The sequence below is a fragment of the Narcine bancroftii genome, chromosome 2 (genome assembly GCF_036971445.1).
Source record: "Narcine bancroftii isolate sNarBan1 chromosome 2, sNarBan1.hap1, whole genome shotgun sequence".
NCBI lineage: Eukaryota > Metazoa > Chordata > Chondrichthyes > Torpediniformes > Narcinidae > Narcine > Narcine bancroftii.
Genome location: NC_091470.1, coordinates 44,717,566 through 44,737,575, shown reverse-complemented (window position 1 = coordinate 44,737,575; position 20,010 = coordinate 44,717,566). Strand labels below are relative to the sequence as shown.

Below are 20,010 nucleotides of genomic sequence, written 5' to 3'. Positions count from 1 at the left end.
TACTGTAACTAAATGAGGCATTACCTTTTGCGGAACTAGTTTAATTATTTTGAAACCTTATGAATTATATTTGGCTTATACTATCAATCACATTGGTATCTTCACATTAAACAGTAGAAAGTGTCATGCTATTGATTACTCTGTCCTAGATGCTTGATTTGAAAAGATGGTACAAAAGTACCATTAATTGTAACGGGCATAAAAAATGTTTTTAAAAATGAAATTATTTATGAAAATTCAATTTAGAAATAGTATCTGAAATTCCAAAAGTTATATTTATCTTAGAATATGTCATGAGTGCTGAATTATTGCAAATCTTTAGTTTATTATTGAAATTTGGAACACAAATACATACAAGATGAGTTTTGTGAACAAGGATTAAGCTATACTGTATTTAAGAAATAAAATGATTATTGTGAAAGACATTACGTTAACCAGATAGCTAAGAACTTTCAGTATTCTCTTTGGTCAGTGATAATGAAATGGTTTGCAGTAATTAACCATTTTACAAACATCATCAAACCCTAGGTCAAAAAGGCTAATATGCACCATTTATTCCATTATCATTTCTGAAAAAAAGTTTTGAAATACATCTCTGACTGGTCTGTAAATTCCTTCTCCAATCAGCATAATTTAAAGTGTTAATACTGAACTGATTACACTGAGGGAAGAATGGATGAAAAATAGATAAATTCAAAGAATTTTTATGAACATATAGTCAACACAACAAGAAAAAAAAAGGACAGGGCTCATACAATTATGTTTTATCATAAATAAATTTGCAGAATCATTAACTGGCTTTAAAAATTCAGAAGCCAAACACCAAAACATAACAATTGAAAGATACAAATGGAGATTTCTATTTAATTTTCCACTGAAGGTGACTGAAATGTCCTATTGGCATTGCAGGGATAGCTGGATTGAATTACAACAGCACTTGCAAATGTATGAATGTAAACAATTACTTTAAAGTTGATGGTCCAAAATTTGCTGAGCAATAATGGAAAACTTTCAGCATTTGCTATCATTATCTTGCAAAACTGACAACTTTGGGATTTCTATGGATGTTGTAGATACTCTACAAATCTTCAGAACACAATGCAAGATGGCAGCAAATCATGAATTTGAGCAAGGATGATTACTCAATATTTAGGATACAAACTTGCAAAATATTACATTCTCCCATTGATTTCAATTTGTTCTGAATGACTCAGTCTTAGAGTTGATACTTAAAAAAAGGTTTAAAAAAAACGACTTAAATTTTCAAAGGTTGTTAAACAAATGTCTAATGAGAGTGAGAACAGTTTTGTTTTAATTTTTATTAAATTTAAAAAATTTAAAGGTATTTCAACATTTCTGATATAATTCAATTTTTTGACAATTCAACTGTAAAATATTTTTTAAATTTTGTGTCCAAGTGAAATTTAACAATCCAAGGTGAAAGGATAAATCAGAATTATTTTTTTAAATTAAAGTTAGCAGTGAGCATTCAGCACTTGTATCTCAATCATTCCCATAGGCGTACGAGCCTGGGTGGGGTTGGTCAATTGCCCTCCCAAATACGGGAAAAGCAAGAGGGGAAAAAAATAAATCGGACAGAGAATGTGTGAGAGAGTGACACTGAAATCTGCTGTCATCCTTCATTCACTCCACACTAACCCTGTAGTGACTGACTCTCCTGGTTATGTCCAGCACCACCGCTACTGTTAAGTGAACTAGGCAGCCGCTGAGGGTGCAGACTATAGGGGCGCAGTCAGGGTCAGACAAGTTCAGCTCAAGTGCATTAAGTTTTCGTGGAGTGCTCTGACCAACACGCGGCAATCAGGTCAGGCTTTAACTTTTTTGGTGAGGTGCTGTCTGGTGAGTGAAGGGATAGTGGCTCCCCGACAGAAGGGGGGGGGGGGGTGCAACAAATGCCGTCGCTTAGCCCTGGCCACATTGGCTCAGTGCTGAGTCACTGGAGTCTAGTGTGTCCTTTCCTCTCTCCCCACGTGTCTGCTCCCTCACCTCCCCGGTCCCCATTCCCACCTCCCTCCCTGGTTCCTGCTTCATCCTGGGCCCCCAGGCCCAGTGTAAAATTTCAGGCATCAACCCCTCTGCCCCCCTTAACCAAAGAGTCCCCATATGCTTATGGTCATTCCATCTTTACTCCAGAATTGGGTGCACATCAATTAAGGTAATTCTTCAGTACTGTAACAAAAGAATTGGGCAATAACAAATGTACCAACTTTGTGATGAGATTAAACTGAAGGATGGTGTTAATGATCAGCAAGAAGATAGGTGGCCAGGTGGTGGTGCTCAAGGTGCTGATGTTTGGGCAACATTTATTTCAAACACCAACATGAAAATATTTTAATTGGCTACTTGTCTTTCTTGTAGAGGGACAGCGCTTTATTTTATGTTTGCATAGAAGTGCATGTACTTTAAATTGTAAAATAATTTTGAATGTTGATAGCACACACTTTATAGTAATTCAAGCTTGTTCCTTCATATTGAAAATATAAAAAATTTGGAAAATGATTGCTGTTTTTATGGCACTTTACAAGTGTTATGCAATTATCAAAAGAAATAGGCCAGGGTTTTGATGAATCTTAAAAAAGAGAATTGAATGTCTGAGGTTGTAGAATGAAAGTTATCTGAAGCAAATTACTATCATAGATTTTTTTTCCTGTTCCTCATAACTTACTCACTCTCCATTGTGCTTTTAAAAACATTAATCATTAATTATATTTATATCATTTATGATCCAGTCCTAAAAAAATCCTTTATTAAAAAGGTTGCATATACTGTAGTTACAATACTATTCTCAGCCAGGAATGATGGAAGTTGCAGAAATTGATTTCGTATACAAATTTTGTACATGACTGTCCACTACTCATTGCATATCTGACAACTCTCGAAGACTCTCACCATGGGAAACAATCTTCTTATATCTATTCTGTCCACACATTTCAACATTCAAAATATTTCAATGAGATTCCCCCTCATTCTCCTAAATTCCAATATAGGACAAGAGCTGTCAAATGCTCTTCATAAGACATTCCCAGAATCAATGAAATATATACATATTTTGAATTTGTGGTTGAAATTCACATATCATTATGCTTCTGTTGCCTGTATATACAGCTTTCTTTTTTCACAAAAAATCTTTTTTATATTCCTGAATTCTGTCACTCTCTTCTAGATTCCTGAATTCTGTCACTCTCTTCTAGATTCCTGAATTCTGTCACTCTCTTCTAGATTCCTGAATTCTGTCACTCTCTTCTAGATTCCTGAATTCTGTCACTCTCTTCTAGATTCCTGAATTCTGTCACTCTCTTCTAGATTCCTGAATTCTGTCACTCTCTTCTAGATTCCTGAATTCTGTCACTCTCTTCTAGATTCCTGAATTCTGTCACTCTCTTCTAGATTCCTGAATTCTGTCACTCTCTTCTAGATCCCTGAATTCTGTCCCTCTCTTCTAGATTCCTGAATTCTGTCCCTCTCTTCTAGATCCCTGAATTCTGTCACTCTCTTCTAGATTCCTGAATTCTGTCCCTCTCTTCTAGATTCCTGAATTCTGTCACTCCTTTCTATTTCTTTAATTTAATGTTTTGTTTTTCATGGTAAGATACAAGTTTCACAAAAAGCAAAACATCTGTGGAAAGACCAGATTAACATCTTTTGAAGACAAATCCTCTGATTTCATAATCAATTTAATAACTATAATGACTGAAAATATTCAGTTAATCAATAAATCACACATGAACCAATTTTTAAATTACAGTAATACCTTTGTCAATGAAAGGACAGTGAATAAGTTTGCAAGCTGCCTGCCCACAATGTTCTACTGATGTATGATAAATTACTCTTTAGCTTATCAGAGATGGACTATTACTTGACCAGATAGCATGATTACACTGGCCAGTTATTGAAATATTACAGTATAATCCAATGTGACATTTCAGTTTTAGGTTACATAGATACTCCGTCTACATAGCATTATGACAGACTAACATCTCTAACTCTTTACCTGAGGTTGTCTATTGGCTGAGCCTGCCTTCATGATGGTCTTTTTCTACATAAATTAATCCAATAAATGTAGCCCACAATAGCAACCACAAATAAACTTGTAGTCAGCAAAAACCAGACTTGTGCCTAGGAAAAAGGATACTATTAAAATAACTATTTTAAAAATACATCTCTTCACTGGATAAAATACAGAAAATCCTCCACTACTGTGTCAGTAGCATGGATTCCTAGAGCCAAACTTACATGTTATAAAGACCCAATTATCCATGTGGAGTTGGGGCAGTGCAAATTTTCAATTTATATTCTTTAAAATGTTAGTCTTGGGAATAAAATAAATATATTGGACATTATAAAGGCAAAGAAAGTAACAAATTCTTGTTTAAGAAATATGGACATGTAAGCTACATGGATTTGTACCCAAAGAAATAATGAGGTGGAAGGGAAATGTTCTTTCATTGGATACTGAAAATCTAAAATAAAACAAATGTTGAAAATACTCAAGAGGGAGGCAGCATAGGTCATAACTTGGAAAAGTTAGAAATCAAACATCTCCAATATGCAAAGAATAAGAGATAATAATATGGTGAATATGTGATATGGTGAAGATCAAGAGGGACTGAATTCTCTTGCCTTGGTGCCATGTTTGTTTTATATTGCCTGTTCTCATTATTCTCTAAGCAGGTACCACCCTTCTCACATCATTCGGTCTCTCTTATTGTCCATGTGACCACAGATAGTTCCTTTGTTTTCTCGACCCTTCTGCTCACTTTGAAAATTATTTCTAACTTTTGCTGACTTTCAAATTGAAATATTAACGACAATTCTCTCTCCACAGACTGCCAAGTCTTTCTTGCATTTGTCTTAATATAAAACTTTTCCATGAGGTATGGCAAATCATCTATTCTAGTACCATAAATGAAACTCAAAATTATGCCATTTACCACGGAAATCCATTTTTCCTGCACCACTTGAATTCTAAATCACACTTTTTGCAGCAGTCATTGTACTGCAATCACAGAATCTGCTTCCTCAGCCCATCATGTCTTACAAGTTATTTCTCATCTCTTTGGATTTAGAGAGCACAATATTTGATTAAATAGGTCATGCTTGGTGCATTAGTGGAAAAGCAATCCGATCCCATCAGGTGTCCAGTTAATTAGGAATCTAACATAATAGCAGGTGGATAGCATGCTCAGCTGCAGCTATATTTTTTAAAGAGCATTTTGAGTTAATACACTCTCAATCATGAATAATATAAAAATATACAATCTCCTAAGTAAGCTCGTAATATACTTTCTCAAGTAAGCAGCAAGTCATTGAGTTATCAAGGCTGTGAAATCAGGTTTCTGCTAATATTGCATATCAAGCCATCACATTAAAAATCCTACCTTTTGGAAAACCTGAAAGACATGTTTCTAAATTTAAAAAAATGAAAAGCAAAAATGTAAAATGTATGTAATTTTTAAAAAAAATGCATGTTTTATGCCTGAATCAAACAATAGCAATGAGAAAAATGCCATGACAGGATTAGGTGTAACTGCACACTAAGCCAAACTACAACTGCAATTATGGATTCCAGCCATGTAGAAATATACAATTGCCCCACAGACCAGTCAGGAATAACTCAATCTTATTTGCTAAAATTCATTTCTTCTGCTTTTTTTGCATTAATAACTTTGATCAAGTTTAGGCACATTCTTACAGGACGCTTGTGCTCAATGCAAGATCCAATTAGGTAGAAATTTGGCTTTAGTTGATTGTGTTTTAAAAAAAATGTAGTGGTGTAACATTGTACACCAATTATGAAATTCAGCTCTGTTGAATTCAATGAAACTGAATTTCAAAAAATATAGGCCACACACAACCATTACAATATTAATTTCAGTGCATGTGAACAAAGAATTTTCTGTTCATTTCTTACTTTTGAAAATGCTCACTCTTTTATAGTAACACAGGTTAAACTTTAACATTGATGGAGTAGATCCATAACTTACAATTTCCTCACCAGAGGTTTGTGCAAGATCATAGCACCAATCAAGTACTGTAATTTTGCAATTACTTTATTTATAATCATCCATCAAAAAAAGGGCTAAAAGTGTCACTGATGCAAAACATTTGAGACAGGAAAAAATTCAAGATAATTTTGAGTATGATTTGAATTTTTCCACATTACAACATCAATAGAGGAAAAAAAAACTTTTGAGTTTCTTTTTCTGGATTGTTAAGAACATTTCAATGAGATTCATGAGGATTTTTTCAAATTTCTTTTTCAAATATTTGTTATTTCATAATTAATAGCTTCTTGTCAGTACACAATGAAGCAGCTGATGTCCAAAATACAACAAATTATTTGAAATAGAGGGAAGAAATCTTGCATGCAGAAAGAATTTTAAAAATTGGAATTCAGAAGTGCTGGTTTTGAATTTGCACCTCAACAAATCCAAAATGTACTTGTAAACTGAAATGTAAACAGAATTAGAAAAATATTTCATTCAAGTTACGAACGTCTACAAGTTAGTACAATAATTGTACATATAATAATGAAATACAATAATATATTTAAATTAGTTTAAAATTGTGCAATGCCCTGAGATTGTTAAAGTAGTACAAATTTTATTTATTAATGCAAAATAAGTCATACAAAACTTCCTGCATCATTAGACCATTGGCTAATATTCCCAATGGTTTTAATCTCACATCTGACTCTGAAGGTTGTGGCCCAATCAGGAAACCTTAGCATATGATCTCAGCTGCCTGCTTTTTTGAGGAGACTGTTAGAAATGATCAGTCAACATTTAGGATCTGAACCCTTTATCAAGATTAAGATAGATGGGTAAAATTGCATGTCTAAAGGGGAAAGAAGCTTGAGGAGGGGCCCAAAGGTTTGTTTCTGTTTTCTCATCTCTTTTTTGGGAAACTGCTGCACAAATTGACATTATGCTTTCCCCTGTATAAAACCATTGACTACCATTTACAATCTAATCCATTCATGCTTTGGGAATAACATGATGCTATGAAAAGCTTCATTATATGAGAAATAATTTAAAGAAAATGTATTGTTGAGGGGTCACATGGAACACTGGTGCCTATATTCTTTTTGTAGAAACTATGCAATAAAAATATAATCGCATCACCTCCAAAGAAAACAAACCTAACACTTTAGACAGTGCTATTTTAACAATGGTGACATTCTTATCCACGACGGTTTATCAACACACTCAAGTTAGTAAAATATTCAGTGTAAATTTGTCAAGATTAAATATTAAAACATTAGAAGGAATTTGTGTGTAACATGGTAAAAAATCTATAATGTAAAGGTTTCCTACCTTCTTGTGAGTTTGGAGGTCAATTTACTAAAGAGGTTTGTAGAGCCCCTACTCCGTGTCTGCGACAAAGGAGTGGCATCATGAGACAGTGTAGGAGATGCAGGTGGTCCATTGTAGGTAGCATTTCGTCGCTCCCGAAGCTGACCACCATGGAAAGTGCTACGACTTGCTGTCCCTCTGGGGAAACGCATTCGGTCAGGAGTGGCGACACTGCTGATACTGTGGGTGGAAGTCACAGGAGTTTTTTGGCCTGGAGCAGTGCTAGAAGAAAAAATGCTTGTTTAAAAAAAAACAGCAAAAAAAATCATGAACTAATAATTACAATTGGTAATTCTCCATTATAAAATGAGGCATTAAAATATTAATATTCAAAATTTCTCAAATAATTTTAAACCACCTGTAATTGTACAAGGATGCACAATTTTGCAATATTAAGCATTACATAAACATTTTTCTAAATCACAGATTTGTCAAAAGTAGTAAACCCTATTCACAGGTAATTTCACCTATGTTCATCAAATTGATTTTGTGAAAGAATTATATTTGAAATTAAGTTAGAGAATAAACATGTGGAAAAACTATGTGAACACAACTGAAAATAAACAGCTGATTCACCCAGTTCAACGACTTAGAAAACCAACATGTTCTTAAGCACTACGTAGGATATTTACAATTATAGCCCAAACTAATAATAACAACTTCTGTTCCATTACCTTAAGACATTTAATTTAACCTTTGCCCTGATTTTATGCTGAAGGCCCAATGTATCAACTGCAGGTTTGCAATCAAAGGGGACCTATGATTTTACAAATTCTTTAGAACTGTGGCACCAAAGCTAGGCTACAACTAAAATTATGCATTCATTTTCACATTCCATAACAAAGAAAAATTAAACAAAATTAAAATAGATAAAAACATTAGTAAGTAAATTTAACAAATTAGCCTCCTTTGCTTACTTAGGGCTGAAGTTATCTGCTTCATTGTCTATTGCAGGCATCATCTTGGTAGCATACCCTGAGCCTGATATGGACATTGACTTCTGATGTCGCAATCGGGTAGAAGTGGAAGATGTAGCAGAAGCGGATGCAGATGCAGGAGCAGATACATATGCAGACGCAGAACTAGTCGCACAAGCAGACATTTCTGTCAGGCTGTGATGAAGTGCGGTTTAAATAGAGGCAGAAGCAGACAGAAGTACAACATGGAGCACAATGTTGAACAAGTGCAAATTAAAAGAAAGTAAACACAGGGCTGTTTAGAGAAGTTAGCTGTGGTTTTACTTTTTAAATTAAAACACAAGTGAAGCCAGAAAAGGAATAGTCATTTAAAAACTGCAAAGCAGTAGAAACGTTATTTCAGTATTGTACTATGTAATATTTTAGACATCAACAGATATTTCAGCATATGGAGAGACCTAATGCAAGTATACAGAAAAATATTAGATAGTGTATGTGGCATGCACAATTTAGAAATTTATTTTCTATCATTCCAACAGATTAATTTGGCATATTATCTTAACAATTTGTTCTAAAATAAACTGAATTCTCCATCACTATAAAGCAAATTTGACTATACTTATTTACCTGTTCTCTTTACCATTCTGTAATACTGGATGCCTATCTATATTTGTTCTTTCACTGCAGACATACGTATTCCGTCGGGTCATTCCTCCAGAAACCGTATTATTCTGGTAACAGACAAATCATCATTGATTTCTTAGCTACTGCACAAGAGTAATTTCTTTACTCCTTCTACAATTTATTTTTTCCTTTTAGCTTCAGGTAGGACGTGTACAATATGAAATGCTAATCTCTATAAGGGCAACGCTAAATATACAAGCAAAAAACAAATGAGCAGCTTGCAGACTTCCCATGCAGCATTTAGTTTGGCAACCTGGGCCAAAGACTGCAAGATTTACTTGAGAAAAACATTTAAGAAGCAATTGCTTAGGCTTGAATTTTGGTATTCAGCCCTCTCCAATAAGGGACATTATTCCATTGATGGAAAATATCTCATTATAATGTTTGATCTTCTAATCAAATATTGAGCTAATAGTTTAGCTTTTGCTCAGTGGATTCTGATGAATCTTGCAGGTACTCCAATGCAGTATAGCATGGTTAGTGTAGCAGTTAGCACAATGTGATTTCAGCGCCAGTAACTCGGGATTGAATCTGCTGCTGTTTGTAAGGATTTTGTACGTTATTCTTGTGACCTGCATGGGTTTTCTTTGGGTGCTTTAGTTTCCTTCCACCCTCCAAAAAAAAACATACGGGGTTGCTAAGTTAATTGGATGTAATTGGGTAGACCATGTTTCATGAGTTGGAAGGGCCTGCTACCATTCTGTATTGTTAAAATAAAATTTAAAAACTGCCCTTAGACATGCCAACTTTTGGCTGAGACATTAAACCACAGATCTGTGTCCTCTCGCAAAGAAATTAAAACACAATCTGGAAAAACAGCTGTATCCAAGTCAACAATTAGTCATTCAACAGCACCCAAAGTATTATCTTGGTGTTCTCATTTCAACATTGATTATAGTCCAAACATTATTTGATTATCTGTAAAACATTAGTGTCTGAAGTTTCAAACAGAATATATTATGAACATTTCACCCTTTTCACATATCTATGAAATATTTAGAGCTGGCATTCAGTAAACTTACACTAGTTATAGAAGAATTCTTTTTACGATCAGGAATCTCTGCTTTATTAGGATTGTTAGCATTTCCCATTTTAGGGCTAGAAGGAGCAAGTCCTCTTCCACCAACAGCAGTAGTACTCGACTTCCTTGACTGAACTTCATCTTTTAAGTCACCATCTGTTGTGCTTGTCTGACTTCTCTTTGCATATGATACCACTGGTGCAATAGAAGGCCCAGCTTCAAAATAAGAAAAAGAATATTTTCTGGTTTAGCTTTTCATGCTCATTATTAAATCCATCACTTCCGTCATGCCAGCTGAACAATAAGACAGATTTTAAAAACATTCCTAAATATCAGCAGTATTACACATTTATTACGATTCTGGATTTTTTTTTTAGGTTCAGGAAAGCACTTTGGATAATATATATGCAATGTACATTCTGCTACTACATTAGAAAAAGAAAGAAAAGCCTTTTTTTCCCCATAGTTACAGTAATTAAGGATGATACTTAACACTCACCATGATCACTATACCGTCGTTGTTTCTGATTGGCAGAAATACTTCTTTGGACTTTATGATGGGAAGGGGATTGTCCAGTGCTATTGTTGAGGTCACTGCTTGGCCTGATTTTAGCTAATGAAAGATTACTACTGGAGCTTGAATCACTGACTTCCAACTGAAAAGGTAATGAACAAGTTTAGTTGAAAAGCAACCAACTGAACTTAAAATTCAGTTTTTAAAATTTGTTTTTAAAATGCTCACCATCATATTTATTATCCTCACAATAAATTATACACAATACTCATAAAAGATTAGGTTATTAGGATTTGATAAGCCCTATTTCATTAGATTTTTCTGAAGCCTAAATTTGTTCCCTATTTGAAGAATGAATGCAAATAAACATTTCTTTAATGAAAGCTTTCAAATCTATAATGCAGTTAAATACATTTTAATCAAACTTAAAACATTAATTAATATATTGAGCTGCGCTGGATGGGTCACGTCTCCAGAATGGAGGACCATCGCCTTCCCAAGATCGTGTTATATGGCGAGCTCTCCACTGGCCACCGTGACAGAGGTGCACCAAAGAAAAGGTACAAGGACTGCCTAAAGAAATCTCTTGGTGCCTGCCACATTGACCACCGCCAGTGGGCTGATATCGCCTCAAACCGTGCATCTTGGCGCCTCACAGTTTGGCGGGCAGCAACCTCCTTTGAAGAAGACCGCAGAGCCCACCTCACTGACAAAAGGCAAAGGAGGAAAAACCCAACACCCAACCCCAACCAACCAATTTTCCCCTGCAGCTGCTGCAACTGTGTCTGCCTGTCCCTCATCGGACTTGTCAGCCACAAACGAGCCTGCAGCTGACGTGGACTTCGTCCACGAAGCCAAGCCAAAGAAGAAAATCAGAGATGCAGTTCAAATTTAGTGAACATAATCCTCACTTGGTCTGCGCTCAGGTTATTGTAAAAATCAAAATATACTGATGATTATAGTTGACAATTTCAACTAGATTTGATGCAACTCTCTTGGAAATGGAGACAGTAAATAGTGCAAAAATACTAAAACAACTGTTTTTATTATTTAATGTAAAGCAAATGCCACCATATAGTTTCAATGAAATGAACCAGTTAGCTTATGAGAAAAATTAAAATTAGCATAAAGAATAGGTGGCCAAATTTCAATATTTAAGATAGTCACATTTTGAGAAAGTAAATTTTGGAATATAATAAAAATGTAAGTTTTACAATGTTGATTGGAAGGAAAAGGAGGGGGTTCATTTTTGGGCTGCATTCCTTTCTTGTTATCTGCTTGGGAGCTGATGAGAAGCCCTTTATTTGGGAGGGTGGTAATGAGACTAACTAACAAATCCCATGAGAACTTTAAGGTGTGTGTACTTATATGGAGCAGTCAGTTTGAAGGTTCCAGAAAACTAGAGATTAGAAAGTATAAATGAGGCAATATTGTAAGTCATGAGGCAGTCTCCTTTGTGGCAAGTTGGCTGCTTGTGGCAGTGAATTTTAATGTAAGTGATTAAAAGTTTGTTTATTCCAGCTGTTTTCATGTTATTTCTAGCAACCTCAGGTATACTTGTTTAATTCTTTCTTCAAAGCCTATATAAAATTAAACTGATCACTTATCCTGGCATTTAGAAATCACTTTAAACTACATAAATCTATTTCTGTCATTTACTTTCTGATGCCATAGATCAGTGGTTTTCAAACTGTCCCAAAACTCACATTCCACCTTAAGCAATCCCTATGACATAAATACTCTGTGATTAGTAAGGGAATGCATATGGTGGTACATGAGTGGAAATAAAAAGTTTGAAGACCACTGTTTTAATTGTACCTAATTGACTCGTGATGTGCACAGTTTCACAACTCCAAAGGAAATGGGCCAATGACAATTTTTCTCAAGTAAAATATTTCAGTAATAATTGGGTCCAGAGCTGTGGTTCTCAACCTTCCCACTCACATACCATCTTAAGCAATCCCTTACTAATCCCAAAGCACTTATGGCATAGGGTGTAGTCATGTGCTATTCTAAAGAAGACACACACACAGTGCAATCAGGTTAAGCTCTGAGATTTATTCGGGCTCAGGCCTGACTTTTATACTTGTACTGTTCCCGCTGTGGCCTCCCCTTGGCTGACGTCACAACGTGCATAACAAAAATGGGTTTCCCACACGTGGGTACTTCCCTACGTAACAATGCCCTTCTTCCCTGCGCGCTGTCCCTGTCTGTTGGCTGCACAGCATGGCCAGTGCTATTTTGGGGCTGCTGGCCTTTAAGCGCCCCTTACCATTCACCTGTCAGTTTGCTTGTTGGAGCCATTGTCGCTGCACAAGCTGCAGGCCTTTGGTTACACTTGCCGCCCGGAGCGCCGGCTTTATCGGTGCCACAGCAGACCGCCACATGAACACCCCCCCCCCCCACCCCCCCAGAACTGGTGGTATTGTCCTTGGCGCCTGGAGGCAAAATCTCTGCAGCCTTTGGTGACCTGCCTCTTCAGTGTAGTGCTGATGTCTCGACTGGATGCACTGGGTCTGGCTTCTGTCTGTAGTGAAGACCTCAATCTTGCCTCTGACCTTCAGCTTGAACATAGCCCCATTGTTATGGATGACCTGGAACGTCCTCTCATATGGCCTCTGAAGTGCAGGACGATGTGGACCCCTGCGAATGAAAACATACTCACAGTCCTACAGGTCTTTGAGTATGTTGGTCCTTGCATGTCCATGCTTGGAAGGTGGAATCGGGGCCTGGTTGCTGTCTCTTTCCCTTAGTCTGCTGAGGAACACTGCAGTCGTCCTGATGTCCACCTGGGGAGGGTACGAATTATCCCGGGTCCACGAGTAGAGCCCCGTAGACAAGTTCGGCCGAAGAGGTGTTGAGATTCTCCTTGGGTGCCGTGCGGATGCCCAACAGCACTCATGGTTGCATGTCTACCCAGTTGCGTCCTTTGAGTCTGGTTATGAGTGCAGTTTTGAGGGCCTGTGGAACTGCTCCACCAACTCATTGGGCAGAAGGTGGTAACCTGATGTGTGAATGCAGCTGGGCACCCCACAGGTTGGCGAGATCAGACCAGACTGGAGGTGAACTGGAACCCTCTGTCAGATGTGATATAGATCAGTAACTCAAACCATGCCGCCCAGGACGAGATGAGAGCCCTGGCGCACAAAGTTGTGGATGTATCTGCCAGCAGGACTGCTTATGGTCACCTGGTGAAGCGGTTGACCATCATGAACAGATAGTGGGAAGGTTCCTACTATGTCTACTTGGATGTGGTTGAACATTCGTTCTGCAGGCTCGAAGTGCTGAGGTGGGGTCTTGGTGTGCTGCTGTGCCTTGGTTGTTTGGCACTGTGTGCACTCCTTCATCCACCCGCTGACCTGTTTCCACAATCCATCCCACACGCATTTGCTGGCCACTAGCCGGACCATGGTTCTGATGCATGGGTGAGCCAGTCTGTGGAGAGTCAAAAACCTGTCGTCTCCAAGCTGCTGGGACGATGGGTCTAACCTGATCAGTGGCCACGTCGTATAGGAGGGTGGTGTTACCTGAGCTAACTGGGATGTCCTAAAGCTGCAGTCCCAATATGGCAGTCCTATATTTGGGCATCACCTTGTCTTTCTGCTGTGCCTAGGTCAGTGTCACGAAGACCACTTCCCTTAATAGCGCGTGGATACTTTACCTGGACAGTGCGTCGGCCACTATGCTGCTCTTGCCAGAGACGTGCTTTACATCTATGGTGTACTCAGAGGTGTAAGAGAGGTGTTGTTGCTGGTGGGCCGACCAGGGTTCCAAGATCTTAGCCAAGGCGAAAGTCAGGGACTTGTGATCTGTGAAAGCCATGAAGGACCTGCCCTCTAGGAAGTACCTGAAGTGGCAGATGACTAAGTATCGCGCCAGTAGCTCTCTGTCAAAAGTGCTGTACTTCAGTTCCAGAGGCTAAAGATGTTTGCTGAAGAAAGCCAGCAGCCACCAACTTCCTTCAATCTGCTGCTCCAGAACTCCGCCGATCACGGTTCCTGAGGCATCCACTGTCAGGCCCATTGGAGCGTCTGACCTGGGATGGGTCAGGAGAGCAGCGTCGGCCAATACTTCCTTGGCCTTCACGAAGGCTTTCGCTGACTCTTCATCCCAGGTGATGTCCTTCACCTTGACTGCCATCTGGGCGAACAAGGGCTGCATGATCCGGGAAGCTGAGGGGGATGAATCTGTGATAGAAATTGATCATCCTCACAAAGTCCTGTAGTCCCTTGGCCACGTTGTGTCTGGGGAACTTCTTGATTGCCTCCACTTTACTGGATAGTGGTGTGGCTCCTTCCCTGGTTATCCTGTGGCCCAGGAAGTCAATGGCCTCCAATCCAAACTGGCATTTGGCTGGGTTGATTGTCAGGCCAAACTTGCTCAGTCGGATGTAGAGGTTGAGGAGGTGTGCCATATGCTCCTGTTGGTTCCTGCCCACCACCAGGACGTTGTCTAGGTACACGAAGGTGCTGTCCATGTCTTGGTCCACTGCATCCATGAGTAGCTGGAAGGTCTGTGTGGCATTCTTTAGCCAAAACGGCATTTGGAGGAATTATAAGAGGCCGAATTGGGGGATATGGCTGTCTTGGGAATATCATCAGGGTGTACCGGGATCCGATGATATCCCTGCACGAGGTCCAGCGTGGAGAAGATCCTTGTCCTGTGCAGGTTAACATTGAAATCTTGGATGTGTGGCATGGGGCCACATCGATCTGCTATTGTGGCCTTGTCGAACTGACGGTAGTCATGTGCAGGGGAGAAGCTCATAGGCATTCTGACCACTGTACGATACCAAGCTCCTCTAGCTTCCTGAATTTCTCCTTCACCAGCCAGAAATTCTCCGGAAGAAGGCATCTTGCCCTTGCATAGAGCGATGGGTCAGGATGTGGTGCTGTACTCCATGTCAGGACATCACCGTGGTGAATTGGGGGTGAGCACTGCAGGGACCTCGTCCAGGACCCTGGTGCACTTATTGTCTAATCTCTGTATGGAGTCCAGGTGGAGTGCTGGGACCCTGGCATCTTTGAGGTCCACTAGCAGGCTGTGGATATGCAGGAAGTCTGCCCCGATGAGAGGCTGTTCTACTGCGGCCAGCGTGAACAACCACGAGAAGAGGCTGCCTCCTAACTGCAGCTGGACCTTGAAGGTACCACAGGTCCGAATCGTGCTACTGTTGGCAGCCCTCAGAGTGGACCCAACTGCCTGTTCCTGGTGTCTGTCCCAACGGGGGCAGGATGCTGACCTCTGCTCCTGAGTCCATGTGGAAGCGTCGTCAGGACTGTCAGTTCCAAACATTCAGTTGGCTGGCTTGGTAGCCAGCCATCATAGCCATTAGCAACGGCTGGCCCTGGTGTTTCCCTGAAATGTGCATTGCATTTTGCACCAGCGGGCTCCAACGCCCCATCACTGGTGGTAGAGACACCACTGTTCATCTGGATCATCTCCTCTGGGGCACCGCTGTTCTCTCGGCGGCTCTGCACAGGTCTGGCTGCGAGATTTAGTGATGAGCCCCAAGGACACCAAGAACTCCCCTGTTTCCACAGAACGTCCGCTTGTGCTGCGACTTTTGGGGGTGGGGTGGTGGTGCTGCTTAAATCTGTGTCAGCCAGGAGTCATTGGACATCTTCAGGCAGTTGCTCCAGGAATGCCTGCTCAAACATGATGCAGGGCTTGTGTTTGGCCAGGAGGGCCAGCATCTCGTTTGAGCCTGTCCAGGTGGAGCAGATGTGCCCATCTCTCTCACTGTGAGAGCCCAAAAGGTCACGATCAGCAAGTCCTTGAAGGTGGTGCATGCGCCTTCCGATGGGGGCTCCTGGATGAAGTTGTGTCCTGGTCCAGGGCACTCACCACGTGGTAGTACCGGGTGGATTCTGCTGTGATATGCCAGATCTGGAACTGTGCCTCAGCCTAGTCAAACCATACACATGGTCAATTCGACCAGAAGGTTGGTAGCTCGAGATCAACTGCGTTGGCTGTTGACTGTTCACTCATTGTTGGGTTTAGATGCTGTCTAAACTGTTGGGGTCACAAATTGTAGCTGTGTGCTACTCAAAAGAAGACACACATGTAGCTTAGTGAGGTTAAGCTCTCAGTTTTATTAGGGCTCAGGCCTGACTTTTATACTTGCACTGTTCCTGCCGTGGCCTCCCTTGGCTGATGTCACAAGATGCACAACAAAAGTGTTTCCCGTGCGTGTGTACTTTTCTGCATAACAACACCCTTCTTCTCTGCGCGCTGTCCCTGCTTGTTAGCTGTGCAGCAAGGCCAGAGCTATGGGGGGGTTGTTGGCCTTTTAAGCTGCCCTTGCTGTTCACCTGCTGGTTCGCTGTTGGAGCTAGTGCACTGCGTGGGCTGCTGGCTTTTGGTTGTACTTGCCGTCTGGAGGGCCAGCTTGATTGCCGCTGCGGCAGGCTGCCACAAGTGATTGCTTAAGGTGGAATGTGAGTTTAAGGGGGAAGTTTGAAAACCACTGCCCTAGATAGACTAAAAAGCCTTCAGAGAAATATTTTAGGAATAGATAGCAATGAAACTAGTAGTAAAACAAAAGGAAGAGACAATGGGCAATGACATACATGAAGATTTCACTGGACATTTGAGAGAAAATAGTAGACTAATAACATGGTTCATATTCTCAAAATAGGACAGAATAGTCACAAACAACAGAAGACCTATTAGTTTTATTTTATTTCATACTTTTATTAAAAATGAACATTATCTGTACATCAACAATCTGATGAATCGTAATCAACATGGCAGAGAAAAGAAAAAATCCTGCTGTACCAAACTATTTTTATTTTTTTGAGGAAATGACAAACCAAGAGGGTTATGTGAAGCCCTAGATGTTGTGTATCTTGACTTTCAGGAAGCATTTGACAAAATTCCACATAAGAGACTATGTTAGTTAAACTGAAAGTTGCATGGAATAAGATATACTCTAAAAATAGGTACAGGTACAAAATTTAGGAAACAAGCATTGCTTGTTACATGGTCAATGTTGGATTGGAGAACAAAAGAAGCACAAAGTACAAATGGCATGGGGCTTTTTATCATGAATGGCATCGGTTACAAGAGTATAATACACAAGCGTACTGGAGAAACTCAGCTAGTTATGCAGCATCCACAGGAAGTAACCAAGATTTCGGGCCTAGGCCTTTTGTCAAGTATAAGCAAAAACAGGCAGGCACCAGAATAAAATGGTTGAGGGAAGGGGAGAAGGAAAGAGGAGGTGATTTGGATTTAGAAATTCAATACAAAGTTGTCAAATTTCCAGATTGCATAAACCTAGAAAGATCAGTGAATAATCTTGAACATTGACAAAGAAAATTAAACAGTGTAGAATTTAACAGAGGACAAAAGAATCAGTGAAGCCTTCAACAATGCCAATTGGATGTTTAACTATATAGCCAGGCAGACAGATAGTTTTAAACAATCTACAAATATATTTGTCCGCATGAATACTGCACCTTGACTGACGGCACAGATGGAAAAGGAAAAGGGCTAGAGATGTCATAGAGAAAAACAATCACCAATGAAATAGAATGGACACTTGGGCATTCATCCTGGATTGGAGATCAATGAAGTGGTTTTAGAGGTGAAAGATATTTTTGCGAATGGAAAAGATAAAATCAGAACACAAAGAAATAGTTTCATTTTGTGAAACAAATTTAATACAGCAACAACATGCATTCCCATTGCAACCTTAATTATGAAATCAGTCCAAGATTGATTAAGAGGACCTTTGTCCTGAAACTCTCATTTATAGGAATATCTTTCAAGGAAAAACAGTTAATTGGAAAATACCATAATCTTGTAAAAGATTTGACAATATAAGAGGGGTGAATTAAAATAACCATCCTCAATCATAATTGTTATTTTGAACCATAGCCCACAAATTGACTTTTGCATTTAGAGATCCTGCTCACTTTTTTTCCCCAAAATTGCACCTTTCTGTAAAGCAGAAACAGTCTGCAAGAAAATAAGTTTCTGCAAATAAATATGGTAATGGATCAACAGAAAGATACAGATTCAATTCTTTGATCTGTAATCTTAGTTGTGACAACTGTTGCATTTCCAAATAAACAGTGGGGAAAGTGTACAGGTAGTCCCCGACTTACAACCTATGCGACTTACGGCTATCCATACATACAACCCCCCCAAAAAAATTATGCTTTTGGGATGAAAGTAGGGGCCTATCTATGGAAAATAGCACCTGTGGCAGGAGTGTCTCACCTCTCACAAGAGCTGGCCTTAGTGAATAAAATGATAAAACAGATGCAGCAAATATGCGACACATCCATTTCCAGTTACGGTTGGTCAGAATGGAACATGGTCTAAGATGAGGAGTTGGTGATTGGGGTATAGAATTAGATGGCAATTATCCAGCTGTGAAAACTTTTTCTTTTTAAAATCGAATCTTATTGTAGAAAGATAGATACATCAGGGCAGAGGCTATACTTTTAGAAATAAACAAGTAAATGGGGCAATTATGATGAATTTGGGTATAACTACTTTTATGTTGCTGGCCTTCACCGAATCAGGTTTGTGGGCTAAAGTCACATTTAAAATATCTAAGCGCAACTGAGGTTAGCAAATTACTCTGATTTATATAAACAGTAAACCACTTGTTTCTCTCAGGAGGGCAAATTTCCCAGGGTAGTATCTGATAAATTGCTGGGAGGTTCTCTTGGCGCCTGAGCCAAAGTTTGGTCTTAAATATTTTGTTAAAACTAATAATTTATCTTATTCCTTTTGATGGGTCATATTTCTGCATCTATTTGCTGCTACTCTTCCAGTAATATCCACACTTTGAAAAACCCATGAGAGCCACAAAATGTCTTAGAAGCTCCAGAGTTGTAAAGAAACTATATAAATACCAGTTTGTGTTCCGTTGTTAATGCTTACCTCATTGGACTTTCGTCCCAGCAGCAAATAGGTTGCTGTTATTTCATCATATTTCATTTTTGCAAGGGACTCCTGGATTTCATCACGACTATAACCCATTCCAACCATTATCTCTGTAAAATTAAGATCAGATAACTTTCAAGAAACTGTCCTCAAGTTATTTTGTTCTTACAGCACAAATAATCTAGGGCAGCCATTCTCAGTAGGAGCCACAGCACATTTAAGAAGGGCCATTTACTGAAATTATAATTTTTTTTAGTAGTGGTAGGAGAGAAGTACAGAAGAAGCCAACTAAACTTGACTGCTTCACAGGGAAGGGGCTCCATGAATTTTGAGCCAAGTCTTGAGAGCACAGCTAATAAAGGGCAGCTCAGTTGGCATAGCATTGGCACAGTGCCAGCAATCAGGACAGGGATTCAAATCTTGCACTGTCTGTAAATAGTTTGTACATTCTCCCTGTGTCTGTGTGGGTTTTCCACAGGTGCTCCAGTTTTCTCCCACCATTCGAAACGAGGGTGTAAATTGGGCAGCATGGACTCATGGGGTGAAATGGCCTGTTATTGTGATGTACTTAAAAAGAGGTAGAGAATGGCTGCT

The 20,010-nt window shown here is 39.3% G+C and overlaps 1 protein-coding gene across 7 annotated transcripts in view; it reads right to left on the bottom strand.

Annotated features, from left to right (window-relative positions):
- mark3a (MAP/microtubule affinity-regulating kinase 3a) overlaps positions 1 to 20,010 on the bottom strand; it is a 105,964-nt gene that overhangs the window by 17,427 nt on the left and 68,527 nt on the right. For 4 of the 7 annotated variants that reach the window (XM_069916492.1, XM_069916494.1, XM_069916495.1 and 1 more), the window contains exons 11-16: positions 19,414 to 19,526; positions 10,498 to 10,654; positions 10,000 to 10,214; positions 8,921 to 9,024; positions 7,338 to 7,598; positions 5,400 to 5,426 (exon numbers count right to left, since the gene is read on the bottom strand). In XM_069916492.1, coding sequence (XP_069772593.1) covers positions 5,400 to 5,426; positions 7,338 to 7,598; positions 8,921 to 9,024; positions 10,000 to 10,214; positions 10,498 to 10,654; positions 19,414 to 19,526 — 877 coding nt within the window. The remainder of the gene's footprint in view (positions 1 to 5,399; positions 5,427 to 7,337; positions 7,599 to 8,920; positions 9,025 to 9,999; positions 10,215 to 10,497; positions 10,655 to 19,413; positions 19,527 to 20,010) is intronic. The other 3 variants (XM_069916493.1, XM_069916490.1, XM_069916491.1) reach the window with 1 other exon arrangement.